This window comes from Xenopus laevis, chromosome 2S, assembly GCF_017654675.1.
Source record: "Xenopus laevis strain J_2021 chromosome 2S, Xenopus_laevis_v10.1, whole genome shotgun sequence".
Lineage (NCBI taxonomy): Eukaryota > Metazoa > Chordata > Amphibia > Anura > Pipidae > Xenopus > Xenopus laevis.
In genome coordinates, this window is record NC_054374.1 from 10347040 (window position 1) to 10365404 (window position 18365).

An 18365-nucleotide genomic window follows, 5' to 3' on the forward strand; every position below is an offset into this window, starting at 1 on the left:
AGTGGTAGGAATTAATGTGGCTTTGACAGTCTATCTGGGAAGGCCTGAATATCGAGTACATTCCTAATCTCTTTGCCCATTTATCAATGCCATAATGTTAATTAGCACTTCATTCATTAAGATACTTACAGTGGGAAAAAAAAAACATCTCACCAACGGTATCGCTCTACTTCAGAATTTGTGCTTGTGCCAAGACATGATCTTGCTGCAGTTGATTGCTGCTGTACAGCGGTGACAGCTTCCCTTAGCCTGCGACTGGACTGGAAAATCTATTGTGTTTTTGTTTGGCAATATATTTCCCGTCGTAAATTGCTTCAAATTTGACAGCTTGCCTTGATCTCTAAATCACATTATCCCTGTGGCACAAGGACTAAGTTCAGTTTATGCAATTGTAATCCTAGGACAGAATATGGTTTGCTTTATAGCTCCTAGATATAGTCAGAAAGGCCATAGGCAGCAGATGGATACAGAGCATATAAATGTCTTGGTGAAAGGTTGTTTTGCTAACCATTTGTTGGACTTTACAGCTTGGCCTGGCTTTCGTTGTAAAATTGACCAATGATTACCCAGTATCTAAAAAGGGATTAGTTCCATATTAACCATTGTTCTTCTATTATAATCATTATATGGCCATTGGGGTGTGTTTTTTCATTGGAACTTATAGGCAGTGTTTTATTTTAACGTTGGCCCCTGCTACACGGCATATATGTGCATAATAACATATGTGGACTTGTTTCATTGGACATTTAATTAATCAACTAAATGAAGATCTAGAATTCCCAGAATTTCCTTTTCACTGTGGCATGCTATCTCCTGCAGTTTCAAGAGCCAAGGTTTTCCATATCCTTAGATTATTTTGTTTGTATTCAGTTTTTTCAGTTTTTTTCTTTTGTCCCATAAGATCAGGGACATTTGGATTAGTTCCCAAGGGTCTGTTGCAGGTTTTGAACCTTGGGCCCAACGAAAAACTGGATAGCAGCATAAAGCTGGCCATAGACACAGATATGATCATACAAATCTTCGTATTCGTACGATTTTCGAATCACGTGTGGAGAGTCTCAACATTTTTCGTCCCATGGAGATCGGTTGTTTGGTCAATCGGCCAGGTTGAAAGATTTCTGTCGGCTGCCGATAATTTCTTTGCTTGTATTGCTGATCGTACGATTTTCAATGGGAAACCAGCTTTGTCGGACATAACTTTAGTACGATTGCTGTCAGGGGCAGAACATCGGCTGATCTGTTCTTTTACTACCTCGAACGATCGGATCTTTGCATCTATGGCCATCTTAAGGATTGGGCTCTTTCTTTCAATCTACATCACTAATTAATATCAGGAATTATAGAGGAGTGTTTTGTTATTATTCACATTCTCTGCTTTAACAATAACCTCAGTTAGAAAAATATGAAAATGGTGGGCGACTTGCTCAGTTTTTCCAAGAAATTAATGTCTTACAAAATATCTATGTGACCTATCATTGCCTTAACACCTAGTTATCACAAGTTGTTTTTGCCCTGAGCTCCAATGACATAATATTAGTCAGTAAAGAAGTCTACCTATTTACAGGCACTAATGGTATATACTGGCTTGTCCCAGAAGCTTTCAACTGTAGTCAAATGCTCTGCTCCTATGTTTACATTCAGTCTGTGAAATCCGAACTATGTGTGTTCATTAAAACATTGCTTTATCTAGGTCACGAAACAGAAAAATTGAATTAGTGTAGCATTTGCAGATCATTAAGGCACCCGTGGAGTGAAATGTAGAAAGAAAGAGGAAGACTCAGAGCACTAATTTTAGACCCTATCCTGGGTATGTCTCTGCATTATTTCTAAAGAAAAGAGAAAATGTACAATCTGGCAGCTAAACAGACAAACAAATGAGCATTGTAGCTTCTGAGGTCTGCAATTTAACTATCACACTGTTTTAGAGACAAAAGAGATCTGTATGTAAGTGATGACACTCCAGATATGGCCTTCTATGTGGAGCCTCTTGTGCCATTCAACCTGTGGAGCAAATAGTAAACGGGCAGCTCTGAGCTCCATAAATACATATTTAAAAGTGTGAGAAGATTTGCACAACCCAGTATATCTAGTTTATTGTCCCAAAACATCCTTACAACTGCCTATGGCTCAATGTGAGCCAAGCCAAAGGAACTGTTTTATAAAGAACACTGTGGGACTCTGTGTATGAAATTCCTTGGTTAGTAAATAGTTGCGGTATTAAATCTTAATCTTAAAGAGATATGTTCTTATATTAATATACATCATTTGAGGTCATTATATATGAAAGCCAATGGCTTAGACAGCTGCAATTATATTATAGGTATTGGATCCATTAGCAGAAATTACGGGAAACCCATGTCCCATAGACTCAGTTTCAATAAAATAATTGACATTTTTAGAAATTACTTTTTTATATGTAATAATAAAACAGAACCTTGTATTTTATCCCAACTAAGATTTAATTAATTAATCCTTACTGGAGGCAGAACAGTCCTGTTTTTTTTGTAATAGACATTTCGTATGGTGATATCAGGACAATCTTGAGTTAAAGGCTAAATCAGTCTTGAGATCTTGGCTAATAACCATCAGTATTAGGATTAAGTACTGGATAATCTGTGCTAATATTCACTTTAAGGTGCCACAAGGGTTGTCTATTTAATTCCCATGTCTGAGCAAGCTAACAGTGTTTAAAAAGGCTTTAGTAGTGGATATGTTGGCTTGGAATAGAATTAGTAGATGGCATGTTGGCACTTGAGACACAGTGAAATGGGCTGTAGCAGGGGTCCCAACCTTTTTTTTACAACATTCAATTGAATTAATTTGAAAAGAGTTGAGGAGCAACACAAGCATCCAAAAAGTTCATGTGGTGCCATGTAAGGGCTGTGATTGGCTATATGGTAGTCCCTATGGGGACTATGAGCCTACATGAGGCTCATATGTTCTATGCAACCAAAACTTGCCTCCAAGCCCGGAATTCAAAAATAAGCACCTGCTTTGAGGCCACCAGGGGCAACATCCAAGGGGCTGATGAGCAACATGTTATTCACTAGCCACAAGGGTTGTCTATTTAATTCCCATGTCTGAGCAAGCTAACAGTGTTTAAAAAGGCTTTAGTAGTGGATATGTTGGCTTGGAATAGAATTAGTAGATGGCATGTTGGCAATTGAGACACAGTGAAATGGTCTGTAGCAGGGGTCCCAACCTTTTTTTTACAACATTCAATTGAATTAATTTGAAAAGAGTTGAGGAGCAACACAAGCATCCAAAAAGTTCATGTGGTGCCATGTAAGGGCTGTGATTGGCTATATGGTAGTCCCTATGGGGACTATGAGCCTACATGAGGCTCATATGTTCTATGCAACCAAAACTTGCCTCCAAGCCTGGAATTCAAAAATAAGCACCTGCTTTGAGGCCACCAGGGGCAACATCCAAGGGGCTGATGAGCAACATGTTATTCACTAGCCACAAGGGTTGTCTATTTAATTCCCATGTCTGAGCAAGCTAACAGTGTTTAAAAAGGCTTTAGTAGTGGATATGTTGGCTTGGAATAGAATTAGTAGATGGCATGTTGGCACTTGAGACACAGTGAAATGGTCTGTAGCAGGGGTCCCAACCTTTTTTTTTTACAACATTCAATTGAATTAATTTGAAAAGAGTTGAGGAGCAACACAAGCATCCAAAAAGTTCATGTGGTGCCATGTAAGGGCTGTGATTGGCTATAATATATGATAGTCCCTATGGGGACTATGAGCCTACATGAGGCTCATATGTTCTATGCAACCAAAACGTGCCTCCAAGCCTGGAATTCAAAAATAAGCACCTGCTTTGAGGCCACTGGGAGCAACATCCAAGGGGCTGATGAGCAACATGTTATTCAATAGCCACTGGTTGGGATGACTGGTCTATAGAAATGCTGAGCAAAGGCTAATAATCATGATAAACTTATCTAGGTTAGATGGTTTCCTTTCTTCCCATCAATCTTGCAAGATTAAGGAGCAATTGAGGGAACATGGGATATTAAGAGATGTTACTCTTTCTTGTGATTAAAGAATTTTGAGACTTCCATTTATTACATTGTAAATATCCCCTTAATCAGCTGTAAGTTTTATGAGTTTGTTGAGGGAATGTCATAAAAGTTGTAAATGGGAAAGCATTTGTATAAATAAAAAACAAAATTTGCATGTTGCAAGTGAGATACTGCATTAGACAATTATTGCACTGCCAATTTTATTTGTGCATAGCATAATTTTTTAAGACTTGTTGGAAGCTGGCATATTTTTGGGAACAGAATTAACTCATGTATTATTACACACACTGTGCATTGGCACAAACTATTTAATATGCAAGCTTTTCCCCTGGTACATAAGGTGCTACAGGATTGCAAAACCAATATTAAATTGACGCAAAGGAAAACTCAACTCATCTGCAATTTATGTTATGGGATTGGCTCTTCTATATCCTTAAACAAACTCACTTCTAGAAACAGTTCAACCTTGTTCCTGATACCAGGGCATTTGTTGACACTGGGGAACCAAGGTGCTACTGCCACCTTGACTATGGTGGGTTCCGTCAGTGTGTTGCTAACACTATCCCCAATAATTTTGCTAGACTAACGTACTCTGACATACTCAGCAAGGGAAGCAGCAGTGCTTCATTGTGGATTACAGTTGATTATTCAGATTATGGAAAAACATAAGGAGCAGTTAGTAAAAAAAAAACATAACCTAGCTTCAAGTTACCCACTTTAAAAAATAAAAAGGAAATAAAATGTCAAAGCTAGACCATTCTTATTGTTTGCATGAAAACCCAGAGGGCATTGAATCTAATTCTGGCTTTAGTAGCTCCGGTGGCAGAACACCATCTTGCAGACTGACATGAGAAATAGCTGCATTTGGCCCTGAGAAAAGAAATGGTAAAGTCTGTAAATGAGAGTGAGGGAAAGGTTTCTTGGGAGGGAAACTCAGCATAAGGCATTTTGTATACTGAATTGACTAGAGGGAAAACCATGGTCCCTTGTAGTGCAGCTCTTATGCCAAACGGAGGAGATCACTGAATCATTATTCAATCAGCTTTACAGCTTATGAACACTAACAGATGTTTAGCTAGAATGGTGGCTTTCAGCTCATTGTTCAAAAATGTGAATTTGTCTGTGTGAGCCCTCAAACTGTACACACAAGTTCCCTTTAGTAGCAGATAGGTGAGTTCAAAGCAAGAGCTGCTGAGATCAAACCCAAAAGGCTACTGCACTAAGGACTTTGAAATAATTACCCATAAAATCCTGGCTAATTATGTTCTTCTAGTGGGTTTCAGAACTCTTTATATGGAAAATGTACACTATAAGGGGCCGATTCACAAAGGGTCGAATATCGAGGGTTAATTAACCCTCGATATTCGACTGGGAATTAAAATCCTTCGACTTCGAATATCGAAGTCGAAGGATTTTAGAGCAAATAGTGCGATCGAACGATCTAAGGATTATTCCTTCGATCGAACGATAAAATCCTTTGAATCGTTCGATTCGAAGGATTTAAATCCAACGATCGAAGGAATATCCTTCGATCAAAAAAACTTAGGAAAGCCTATGGGGACCTTCCCCATAGGCTAACATTGAGTTCGGTAGCTTTTAGATGGCGAACTAGGGGGTCGAAATTTTTTCTTAAAGAGACAGTACTTCGACTATCGAATGGTCGAATAGTCGAACGATTTTTAGTTCAAATCATTCGATTCGAAGTCGAAGTCGTAGTCGAAGGTCGAAGTAGCCCATTCGATGGTCGAAGTAGCCCAAAAAACACTTCGAAATTCCTTCACTCGAAGTTAGATAGAATGAAGAGTGCTCCAGGGCATACAGAGTGATATTTTACTGTATGAAGTTTCCTTTCATCTCTCAATGTTCCATGCCCCATCTCTATGGTAAGTTCAAGTTCATTGTGCTTGTCAATATGGCACACTGGGGCAAAAAGCTCAAGGGATAGTAACATTGGGTAGTTCTGGGGTAGGCAACTGATCAATAATTTAGAGATGATGGGACATGTAACTGTTTCGTTGATGGGAGATAATAAATGATAGCTTTTTAATTGATCCAAAATGTAGGAACCAAAAACAAAAACACAAAGCAGGCCATAGTCATACAAGTTATGTAATAAAATACAGTAGTATACTCTAGATCCTTTCAAAAGGAAATTCTAGGGTTCCCATGACCCATGGGACCTGCAAACAATCCACTATATTACTCTCAAGAGGTGCATTAGCTCTCACCACGATTTGCAAAAGAGCATGCAAACACTTTTGGGTGCTCAGTTTTAACTCTTTACACCTGTGGTTGCCTTCATAAATGAGCCTTTAGATGGGCATCGAGACTATCACAATAGGGACATAGAGACAACATTTGTTCCAGTCTATTGCCTCATCTCTAGTTTCCCACCTCTTGTTTTTTGCATTCCCCTATTTCCATTTAAAACAAGAAATATAGTAGCTGAGCTGATACCTAAAACAGCTTCACAATAAGATGTTTTTTTTTTTATATTGTATTTCCTATTGTTTTTTGTAACTAGAATAAGGCTACATGATTATGGATCCCTATTTTGTGTTCATTTCATTATTTAGCCCTGCTGATTTTTGCTCAGCGGGAAAGGTATGGGATGGAAATATAAGGAAGTAGTCAATTATTTTAAGCAGAGGAGTCACTGTCGTTTCAAAGAAGAGCATTACCATTTAAATAGAAGTGAGAAAGTGGGACTCGTTGGATTGAGGTAAATACGCTATCCATTAAGCTGCTGAACTGGTAAATATCCCAGTTTCAATTAATTTGCTCTATAGGAAATGTAGCATCTCTTGCTCACCCAAGGGAATCAATGTTCTTACACCTCTGGCTCTGATCAGTGGAATGTCACTGAGTTGCATCCCATTATGCTTTGGATGAGTTGATATATACTTTTCCGAAGTTAAAGTTAGCAAAACCACAGCCTGCTTTATGCGGGTCACATTCAGTTGGTGGCGGAACAGAATTGAAATCATTAGCCAGATATAAACTGTAGACTAACTGGTTGATTGCACCAAGCCAGCAGAACCCTTATTCGTTCTAATAAGATTTTACAGGACACTTCTTCTGATCCTGACAGGGGCCTGGTAGATAAGAAAATGTTATGCCACAGGGCTGCAAGTCTGGGGGAGGGAGACCAAGGCAATGCACAAATGCTGAGCCCCTATTTAAAAAAAAAAGTGTGTATACAGTATATTTGTCTATCTATCTATCTATCTATCTATCTATCTATCTATCTATCTATCATCTATCATCTATCTATTACTGTACTTTAGTTCTAATGGTATTTTTTGATGTGGTTTATGTTTGATATCGGGGTCCCACATCAAGTTCTGTGTCCTGAAGGATGCAGGAGATTGTAAAACTGCACCACTGGTTGGGCCCAAGCTTTATGGCAAATGTAATGTTGATGTCCATGGTAAAATACTGATGCCAGACTTAATGTTAGTATTTACTGCAGGTATGTCCCACTTCGGATCCTCTAGGTCATTGTGTCCTCATTGTGTTCACCTAGCTCACTGTAGATTTCTATACAATAATTGCTTTAGACGTGTTAATGGGGCAGATTTACTAAAGGGTGAAGTGACTAATACTGGCGACGATTCTCCAGCGTTACCGCTTACAGGCACTTTGCCGATTTACTGAAGGGCTTCGCCAGCTCAGACCAGATGAAGTGCATTGGAGTGCATAGATCTTCCTCAGTCTTCTGTTACTTACATCATATTTTTAGTGGAAAAAGTTTCTAAGTCCCAAAAAACTCTGGCATCTTTTCCTCTTTTGAGAGTGATAACCTGCAAAAGTCCTTAAAATTATTTTTGGGTAACCGGGTTCCCCCATACATTTTCTAACATATGGAAAATAAACTATACACTGGGCTCATGTGTAGGGCAATATAACAACTCTATTTTATTTATTAAGGTTCCCTGGACTTGTGTAATGTAATGTATTTGCTGCAACATATACTGTACGTCCATTCAACTTTATAATTTCCAGCGTCTGCAAATTAGCCTGAGCGAAGACCTCTAACGAAGTTGCACTAGGCATAATTGAACTCTAGCGCATCTTCGCTTTGATTGCTGAAATAACGCTAGTGAAAATTTGCCAGCGTTCGGCGCCCTTGATCGCAACTTTGCATTTTAGTAAATTAGCATCGTCTGAGCGAAATTTCCTGGCAAAGTGTTGCGATGGCTGTGAAGCCGGCGCTGGCGAATTTACGCTGCTTAGTAAATTTTACCCCATAGTGTCAAAGATTCTTAATTCCCTATTTACAGAATAGCACTTGGGGTTTGAATAAGTTGCATATTTAGCCAAATCATGCGCAAGGAAGATGTACAAATGCTTATGATGTTAGCATGAGTGCCCCAGTTTCCATTGCCATGGGCAAATCTTGAATTCAAAACATCCCTTAAAATTACTGATTAAAATGGTTCCTTGCAGTCTTGTTTAAACATGTTTCCCTGTTTGTATTCCAGGATCCCGCCTCCGTCAAGAAGATTTCCCCCCGCGAATAGTTGAGCATCCATCGGATGTTATTGTATCAAAGGGAGAACCAACTACCTTGAACTGCAAAGCGGAAGGGCGGCCTACACCCACCATAGAGTGGTACAAAGACTTAGAAAGGGTTGAAACTGACAAGGATGACCCCCGCTCACATAGAATGCTACTGCCAAGTGGATCTTTATTTTTTTTGCGCATTATCCACGGCCGCAAGTTTAAGCCAGACGAAGGAAGTTATGTCTGTGTGGCAAGGAACTATCTTGGAGAGGCTATGAGTCGAAATGCATCTCTGGAAGTAGCATGTAAGTAACAAAGAAGATCCTTTGCCGTAAGATATTCTTTACAGAGCTTGGTTTTCTTAATCCCTTCAAATGTCACAGAAATATGATTCCCTACCTCCAAATGACATCTGTATGGCTACAGTTTAAAAATGGCTGAAATATATTAAATATCCCACCTTCCAGTCTTGGCTGTTTCATATTTTAGCTGAACAACAGCTTGAGGGCTACAGGTTGGATATGCCTGTCATACAGTAATAAAATTGCAGGAAGGGGCACATTTACTGTATGTTAGAAAAACTATAATGTAGATTATTACTAGTGATTTGTGAATTTGACCCATTTCGAATTACCAACCATTTCGCAAAACAGTGGAAAAATTCACCAAAAGTCAATGGGTGACAATTTTTTTTGATGTGTGACAATTTTTTGTGGCGAAACCTTGTGAACAAATTCACTCATCACTAGTTATTACTTTAAACAAGAATATTTAATATAGTAATCGATTTATATACCGATGACATATATGTTAGGGATGTATCTAGGGGATTCTAGGAGATTTAGTCAACATTAGCAGATTAAGCAGGTATCAAGGAATACGGTGGACCAAGCAAGTTACATTCTCTTTAGGGCACTACATACTTATCTCCAACAAGCTTTCAAGAGATAGAGCCTCATGTAAAGATCCTGAGATTTCATTAAGGAGAATAACTTGATCTCTTTCATTTGGAATGTTGATGCATTATTTAATTAGTGTGAAATTAGCATCGATCCGGCCTTATTTTACAACCCATTGTGCTGGCTTAGAAGATCAGGATTCAGTCTGTATATCTCTGAAGACAGTAAAGATGGTAGGGAAGAAAGTTTTTAGATGTACAAAGAGCTTTAACTGGGAGCTGGAGGGAAGAATAAATCAGAGGCTGGGAAGTGCTATAACAAGCTAGGTCATGCTCTGCAGCCGGAGGGAAATGTCTCAGGGATACAGACTGTACTTCATGGCAATGCTGGCACATTCATTATACAACTTCTCAGTAGGTGGTGAACACAAATACTAAAAAGACTTCAACTTTGTCGGCAAATAGAGATAAGAACACAGAAACTAAAGTGCTTTACGGAAATAGAAAAATCATATGTTTTAACACAGTAAAGAGAATGTATGTGTTATTAGCCCTGTCCAAAATAGCAGAACAGTCAAGATGGTAAATATAGCTTAATTACTGAAATCCATGAAAAGAACAGCAGCCATTATTCCAAGGTTTATTATTCCATGCTTTTGTGGATTATAGCTCCCATCATCCTTTGCCAGACAGAGGAAGGGTGTTGTCATGGAGGATCATACCTATGGCAGCCCCATCATAAAGTATTTATTCACTGACCTAAAATGGTCTGTTAAATAAATATAAGTTGTTGATACGTTCTGACAAGACTTGCGACCTCAGCCAATGTCAGTTGTATACTGTGGCCATCAGCTAGTTACATATGTTAACTTTTGAATCGTGAATACTGCTTCAGGTTGACCTCAGCCCAGTGAATTTTTAAATGATATCATTAGATATGGATTGATCAGCTATGTGAGTGTTAAAATGCTCTGTAAGTTGGACTCATCCTTGGCCAATTCAGCATTCTTTATATATAAACACACACACATTCAACCCTTAAACCCCAACAAAAGTCTGACTACTGGTAAAAAAAAACTGGGTGCCACAACTCTACCACAATATCCCAGAATGTGAAATTAATGTCTATATTTTAGGGATTCGCAGAATCCACTTTTTTGGGATTTAGCCAAATCCTTTCAGGAAGGTTCAGCTGAATCCGGAACCCTAAATTGCATATGTAAAGTAAGCTCTGGAAGGGCAAAAAGGACAATAAAAAACTTGTTTTCACTTCCTTGTTCGTGTGAAGTTGTGGTTTTAAAAGGGGAATTCCACAAAAACATAACTTAAGCTTTTTGAAAAGTAAACATAATTTCAAGCAACATTGCAATATACATCATTTAAAAAATATGCAGGCTTTTTTTTAGGATTTTTAATGGTTTCTGACAGTTCCCTAAGTCTAGCCCCCTGCTCTACTGCTGTCTGTCTGACTACTTTGCTGAGCTGGCTGACTACTGTTACTTTGTATCAACCGCCATCTGTCCTCAGCCTGCATCCTCCAAACCCCACAATTCCCTGCACACGTGATTTCAATAAGGAAAGGAACATCACAGTGCAATGCATTGTGAGTTATGTAGTTCCTGCATGCTGTCTGTAAACTGTGGAGAAGTTGTTACAATTTGTAACATCAGTGTTTAGTCCCTCCTTCCCTGCCAGGATTTCAAATAATGCAGAAAGTGAAGAATTATTAAACAGCTGGATTGCAGCATAAAAAATGGCATTTATTCATACTTTTTGAAGAAACAGGTAACTGTGATGGGTATATTAGGGGTTTCTGTGTTAGGTGGGCCTCTTTATCAAATTTTGGTTTGGATGCCAGAGTTCCCCTTTAATGATTCAGAATCATTGCAGCCAGATACTTGGATTCGACCAAATCCAAACCCTTCTGATAAAGGCTGAATCCTGAACTGGATTTGGTGGATCAATACTATATTTACCATATGCTTTAGTTTACATTTTACCCAAACTTTAAAGAACAATAGGGATGTAGCGAACCGCCGATAATGTGTTCGCGAACGCCGTTCGCGAACACCGGCAAAAAATGCGAACAGTTCGCAAACAGTTCGCGAACTTCGAACATCCGAAAATCGTTCGATTCGAACGATCGAAGGATTTTAAAATCGTTCGATTTTAGCGTCCGAATGGTCGAATGGTCGAACGATTTTGACGCGAACGCCTATTGGCGAACGTCGCACGACGTTCGCGAACTTGCAGCGGACGCGAACAGCCGATGTTCGCGCGAACAAGTTCGCCGCAGAACAGTCCGCGACATCCCTAAAGAACAAGTACAAAAAAAAAATGTATGGAACATTTACATTACATTTCTTTTTAAATCAATCCATATTTCTTCATCTGCCCCAGATTCACTAAGCTTTCAGAATGCATGCATATTTATTGCTGTTCAACAGTCATGGGAAGAAGAATTTGAGACCTACAGTATTAAAACCCAGGTCCACATATTTAGATTCAAGTTGTTAGTCAAACACTCAGATGTTGATGTTGCCCAAATACCCTCCCCATTGATCTCCTAACCCCTATGCAAATGAAAATAAGTTGAGCACATCAGAGGTTTGAAGGTCATGGCTGAAGCACGTCATAATGAAAGGCTGGGAAGTAAAAGCAGGGGTTTGGTGTTAAAGGTATTTTAAGGAAGGATCACAGAGCATGAAGAGATTTAAAACCATAGCACCATTACTGCAATGCTATCATGCACATAAAAGAAAGGCTGCTTTACTGTTTCTCCTCCTTTGAAGCGTAGCTGACTGAATTCCTCAATTAAGCCCTTTGGGGATTTAAAGCATGGTTTTTCATCCACCACAATAGAGAATTGGACTGGCTTGGGTTTGTGTTTTACCTCTCTTGCAGAGTCACTATCATTACACTGCTTATAAATCCTATTTACTTTAAAATAGTGGAGCATTCTTGGCTTTGTTTTATTCTTGCTGGATGCAGGAAGGTTTGTAGAATGAGCTGTGTGCTTGCTTTTTGCTATAATGGCCGAAGGAGCATTTCAGGAGTTTTAACAAAATGTGTTTAATGCTATCGATATTCATAAAGAAAAGCCATATCCATATCAAGCTATATCAAGTGCTGGGGTTTAATATGATCCTAATACACCATGTAACTAAGTTTATATTTTAGAAACAGAGCGGACATTATTGAATTAAAAAGGCAATAATATGGATTAATAGTAGTTCGTTTCTATCTTGAAATTATATTTATTATTTTACTTAAAAGAGCATCTATATAGTGGTGAGAAAATGAAAGGGGAGACCTGAGATAAGCAAAACAGGGCACCCTTCCCTCTAGAGTCAATTGCATCCTTTCGAGACTAGTATCATTGCCCCAGGTGTTAAATGTGTGATAGCAGCTTGATCTATCGACCAGTGCGAGATGGTGCTGTGACTGAAATGAAAACGTATGAAAAATTAATGAGCTCTCCAGATTATTGCTTATTTCCCCTGTTCAGTGCTATTCTGAACAGGAATAAGATGACCACATTAGGCCCAGCCAAATCTTGCAGGACCTCAAAGGGAAAAAGTCACCGAAATACAAGTATTGCAGCCTTACGCATTTTGTGCTGTAGGTTATGCTATAAATCAATAGGCCTTGGCATGCATCAAATCCATTACCTGCTGTGATCGAAGCCTTATTTATCCCCCATATCGACCCTGGGAAGGTAATAAAAGTCGGTACCGGAAAAAAACATTTGCAATCATGGAAACTGTTTAGGGACCACTTCCAATTGTGGAAGAAGGTTTGAGAGTTTTCTCCAGTGTGCAGTGAATGTAATAAAATAAAAATGTTAAGTTTATTCCAAAAGATTACGATACTTTCAAGCATTTTTTAAAAGTGCGCAATTACATTTCCCAATGCAATAAGAGCTGGGTCGGACTGGGGGGCCCCCATTTGGACCCTGGGGGCTGCTGCCTCAGAACCCTTCCATCCAGCAACTCCACCGCCGCTCATGTGTGCAATCGCGTCATCATGTACTCGCGCATGCGCGTCAGCACTCATTAGCAAGCAACGCGCGCACTCGCACAGCCTTTTTGCTGCGATTGGTCACGGCAGGAAGAATCTAGGGTGTGGATCTGGGCCAGCACCCACTAGAGCTGGGGGCCCACCAGGTTTTTCCCGGTGTCCCGCTGGCCCAGTCCGACCCTGAATAAGAGTCTAAGAAAGACTATACATTGGGAAATGCAAATTGTTATTCTTATTTGTGCAAATTGCTTTTCTCTTTGCAACTTTTATTACATTCCCCCACTAGACCTGCTATATTTAAAGGTTTATGTCGCTTCTATTTATTAATTTAAAATTACTTCCACCCCGGCCAACATAGAGAAATAGGTAAAAGCAATAATTTGTCTATGAATTTGGTTTCTCAAAGAGGTTTTCTTTCACATGTAATTTTTCAACATTTATGTATTCTAAAGCTATCCCTGCTTCAAGTTATTGATGGGTGACTTTGTCCCATTTCGCTTCGCCAAAAAATGAGTGAATTTCCTGTGAAATTTGCGAAATGGAGAAAAATCAGCGAAATGCGAATTTTGACGGGCGTATCAATTTTGATGCCCGCGTCATTTCTGACGATCGCGTCAATTTTGACACCAGTGTTAAAGTCAATGGCCGTCTGAATAATGTTGACGTGCATTGGTTTGGATGTGATCGACTTTTCCAATGCACATTCAAAATCATTCATGGCAGTTTCGCACGTTTATTCGCCAGCGGCAAACATGGAAATTCACCTGCCAAATTTATTCACCCATCACTACTTCAAGTAAATCTGCTTGACTAATTATTTTCTCCCTCACTGTTACAACACAACTAATGATACAGAGGGGCACATTTACAAAGCTCGAGTGAAGGATTCGAATTAAAAAAACTTCGAATTTCGAAGTGTTTTTTTGGCTACTTCGACCATCGAATGGGCTACTTCGACCTTCGACCTTCGACTACGACTTCGACTACGAATCGAACGATTCGAACTAAAAATCGTTCGACTATTCGACCATTCGATAATCGAAGTACTGTCTCTTTAAGAAAAACTTCGACCCCCTAGTTCGGCAGCTAAAAGCTACCGAACTCAATGTTAGCCTATGGGGAAGGTCCCCATAGGCTTGCCTGCGTTTTTTTGATCGAAGGATATTCCTTCGATCGTTGGATTAAAATCCTTCGAATCATTCGATTCGAATGATTTAATCGTTCGATCGCAGGATTAATTAACCCTCGATATTCGACCTTCAGTAAATCTGCCCCAGAGTACTTGTACTAAGTACTTGTATGTTTGAAGGATCGGGATATGACAACAATGATATTATTTCTGTAAGGGTGAATGAAATCCTTCCTAGCATTTGTGAAATGTTTTGTCAATGCTATTGATATGTTCACGTTTCATAGAAGTCAGTCTCACCTAAGAACGCCTGTGCTAGGTGGCTATACCTTGAGAACATTATACTAATGAATTACAGCAGGTTAAATAAAATGCTCTTTGCTAAGTGCTGGCAAGAAGAAACAAACCCTGAGATGTTCGAGTTTTCAAATTTCTTCAAGTTCAACTCGAACATCCAAAAATTTAAATTCTGATAAACCTGCCCCTAAGCTAACACTACCTCAACACACCATGGAAGCTTTTTCTATAAATAAGTGCTACTCACAACCTCTTTATCCACCTTTCCACTTATATGCATCTGAGCAAATACTCTAGTTTTCTAGTTATTTACCATAGCTCATATACATTCCCAACACATTTTACAATTTCAGAACTTTAGTACCCTGGGATTACATCTAACAGAATTTATAACAAGGGCGGCCAAAACTGGACATCCTGATGCTGTAGGACCCCAAACTAAATTGCCCACATCCAGCTTCATGCGAGCTTCCCATGAACGGCATCACAGCTGTGTAGTAGTTGGAAGCCTGGGAATAAATTGCCCCATGATAATTTACTTGCTCCTGTACTGCAACATCTCTTCTGTTGTTTCTAGAAATGGGAACAGATAACGTTCATGTTGCTTATCATTTTCTAATTTTAACCAAGCAACACTAAAACTTAAAAAGGCTCATTAAACCAGTTATATTCCCCACACCTATGTTGGTTGAGACACATAAAAAACACTTATAAGTGTGAGCTGCAAAAATAGAACTGTAGAATTGCAGATCTGGAAAAGAAAGATAAAAATGGAGAACACCTTTGAGATTTAGTAGTAGTAGAAGGAGAGAGTAATGAACATTATCTATATATCTATCTATCTACATATGATAAATGTAAAAATGTGCTTTATAAATAAATGCAATAAACGAAGTGAACTTAGTCAATATTTATTACCTTCTTTATTGTCTGCATTTGGGTCACTTGTGTTTCTCCAGCTACATAATGAATATATTGATTAATGTGAATAGTAAGGTTAAGTATGGAGTGATTTTCTAGTTATTCAGTGACCTTATGGCCTGCAGGGTCCATGACTATATTTGACCCTTATTTCCTTCTACATCTAAGTCACATTCAGTCCAACCCGTCAGCATCACCCTCATGAAATATGGTACCACATGAGCATTTAAACCGTTAACCAATCACAGCTTTGGTTTTGGGGGACATTTTGATTAAAAACAGATAACAGAGCCCATTCTTTTCTATTATGCCTGTCCCGATGCAACATGCAGCATCTCACCTGCACTTGGCAGTTGCATGCTTCCCATGCAGTGAAAGGCATGAAAAAGTAATCACAAGAAAACACATCATGATAACTTGTCAATGAGGTTCAGCTTACACAATCTGTGCTAATATGTTTTAAGGCTTGATATGCGAACCATTCTGGATAGGGAATATCTGTAGAGCCATATGATGCTTCTAAGAACACTACCTGGCATAAAATGTTAATACAGCCCGGCATACTGGGATTTAGGCACATAGACCCTAGAGCATAAATTCATTTAGTGGTTCAGTCCCATTTAACTTATCAGTACCACCACATTCAGTCAAATTCTACCTACATTTAAGGGGGTTATTTATTAAAGTTTTTTTACTATAAAAATTTGATTTTTTTTTGTGTAAAAAAACCAAAATTATTTCGAGATATATTATACCCCGAGGCCGCAAAAAGTCCAAATCTGAAAATCTGCCATCTCATAACTGCCAAGGTTGTTTATAAGTCAATGGGAGAGATCCCTATCCTATTTGGAAGTTTCTGAGGTCTGTGCTGAAACAAGCCTGAAAATCTGTTTTGGGCTTTTCGAGCAAAAAACTGAAAAATTTTGGCTTTTCAAGAAAAAAATGAAACAATGGTACAAAAAAACTATTGAACTATTTTTCATGTCTTTCTTTCAATTTTTTTTCCCCCCAAACCAATTAATTTGTGCTTTTTAAATAATAAATAAGGTCAAATCGTGGATTCTAGTTGGGTCAGACTTTTTTTTAAAAAAACAGAAAAATTTGGATTTTGATAAAAAAAAAAAACCCTTAGAATAAATGAAAAATATTACAAATATGCCAATATAAATGCCTGCTTTTTGCAAAATCAAATTTCACAAGAAGTAGAATAATGCTTGAACTTTCCGATAAGGGCACGACATGATACATTACACTCTGAACGAACATTTGTTTCCCGTTCCTTAATCTTTTCTACAAATGTCGCTTTCGGTTGATTTTGCCCTGGATTCAACCTTGAAATATGGCAAATTGCACACAACACAAGACAATATTATTTTGTTTGAATAACAATGTAAATGTCTGTTTTAATCTCCAGCACTACTGGTTGTCATGGAAACATTGCATAAAATATTTTCCATTGTTTCAAGGTGCCAATAATTTTAAAGAGACAGGTACATGAATAGGTTATTTGCAAAGCAAACAATGGCAATTTGCACAATGTAGGGAATTATAATTTTGATGGAGTAACAATGTTTACGTCTGTTTTAATCTTGTCACATGAGTTACAGGTCATCATCGTAGCATGACATAAAGTAATCGCAGCTTCAGGATGTTAATCATTTGATAAGTGACAAATCCGTGAATAAGCTACTTCACTGCAATTCATAATGATTATAAGAAAATAATGATGCACAATAGATACAATATAAGTCCTGTACAATTATGTTTATATAGTATTTGGTTAATTTAAATGCAAAGTAAAGATGCCAATTTTAGAGTTCTTGTAAATTCTTTTTTCCCGAATTTCACATTTGAAGAGAGTTTCTTTTGTGTTTTCATCTCGGTTATTAATCATTTGCTGCTTGAATTTTCTTCAGGGTGGAAACTTTCCAGGTATTCAGCGATAGTAAATCAGTAAAAACTGAGACTTTTTTCAGGAATTGCAAACATAAAAATGCACTCATTCGGACAAACAATAATGCACCCACTGGTTTTTAACTAGTGATGGGCGAATTTGCAGCGTTTCGCTTCGCTGAAAAATTTGCGAATTTTGCGCGAAAAATTAATGAAACGGTGCCGGCATCTCGTTTTTTTTTTTGCCGGCGTTTTTTTTTTTGCCGACGTTTCACAAATTCATTCGCTGAATAAATTCGCCCATCACTATTTTTAACCTTTTTCAAAAGTCATTGGGATACATTGTCTAGATTGTTTCATGTAATTAGGTTTGTGGTCAGCCAAACAAAATTGTAAATAAACCTCTCAATAGCAGAACTTCTCTTAGAATGTAGAAATAACATATCATAAAGATACCATAAAACAGTACTAGTTTTTTTAATACTGAACTATTCCATGAAAGTGCCCTGTGCCCTTTGGATACGTCTCATACACCATACACCATTTGTACATATATATAATTATATATATACAGTGCTACACAATATGTTGGCGCTATATAAATACATGTTAATAATAATAATAATTATGTATACAGATATGATGCAACCATGCTGAAATGATAAAGTGTAAAA

At 38.2% G+C, this 18365-nt stretch overlaps 1 protein-coding gene across 9 annotated transcripts in view; it reads left to right on the forward strand.

Annotated features, from left to right (window-relative positions):
• robo2.S (roundabout guidance receptor 2 S homeolog) overlaps positions 1-18365 on the forward strand; it is a 654191-nt gene that overhangs the window by 376628 nt on the left and 259198 nt on the right. For all 9 annotated transcript variants that reach the window (XM_041583357.1, XM_041583363.1, XM_041583359.1 and 6 more), the window contains exon 2: positions 8512-8838. In XM_041583357.1, the coding sequence (XP_041439291.1) occupies positions 8512-8838 (327 nt within the window). The remainder of the gene's footprint in view (positions 1-8511; positions 8839-18365) is intronic.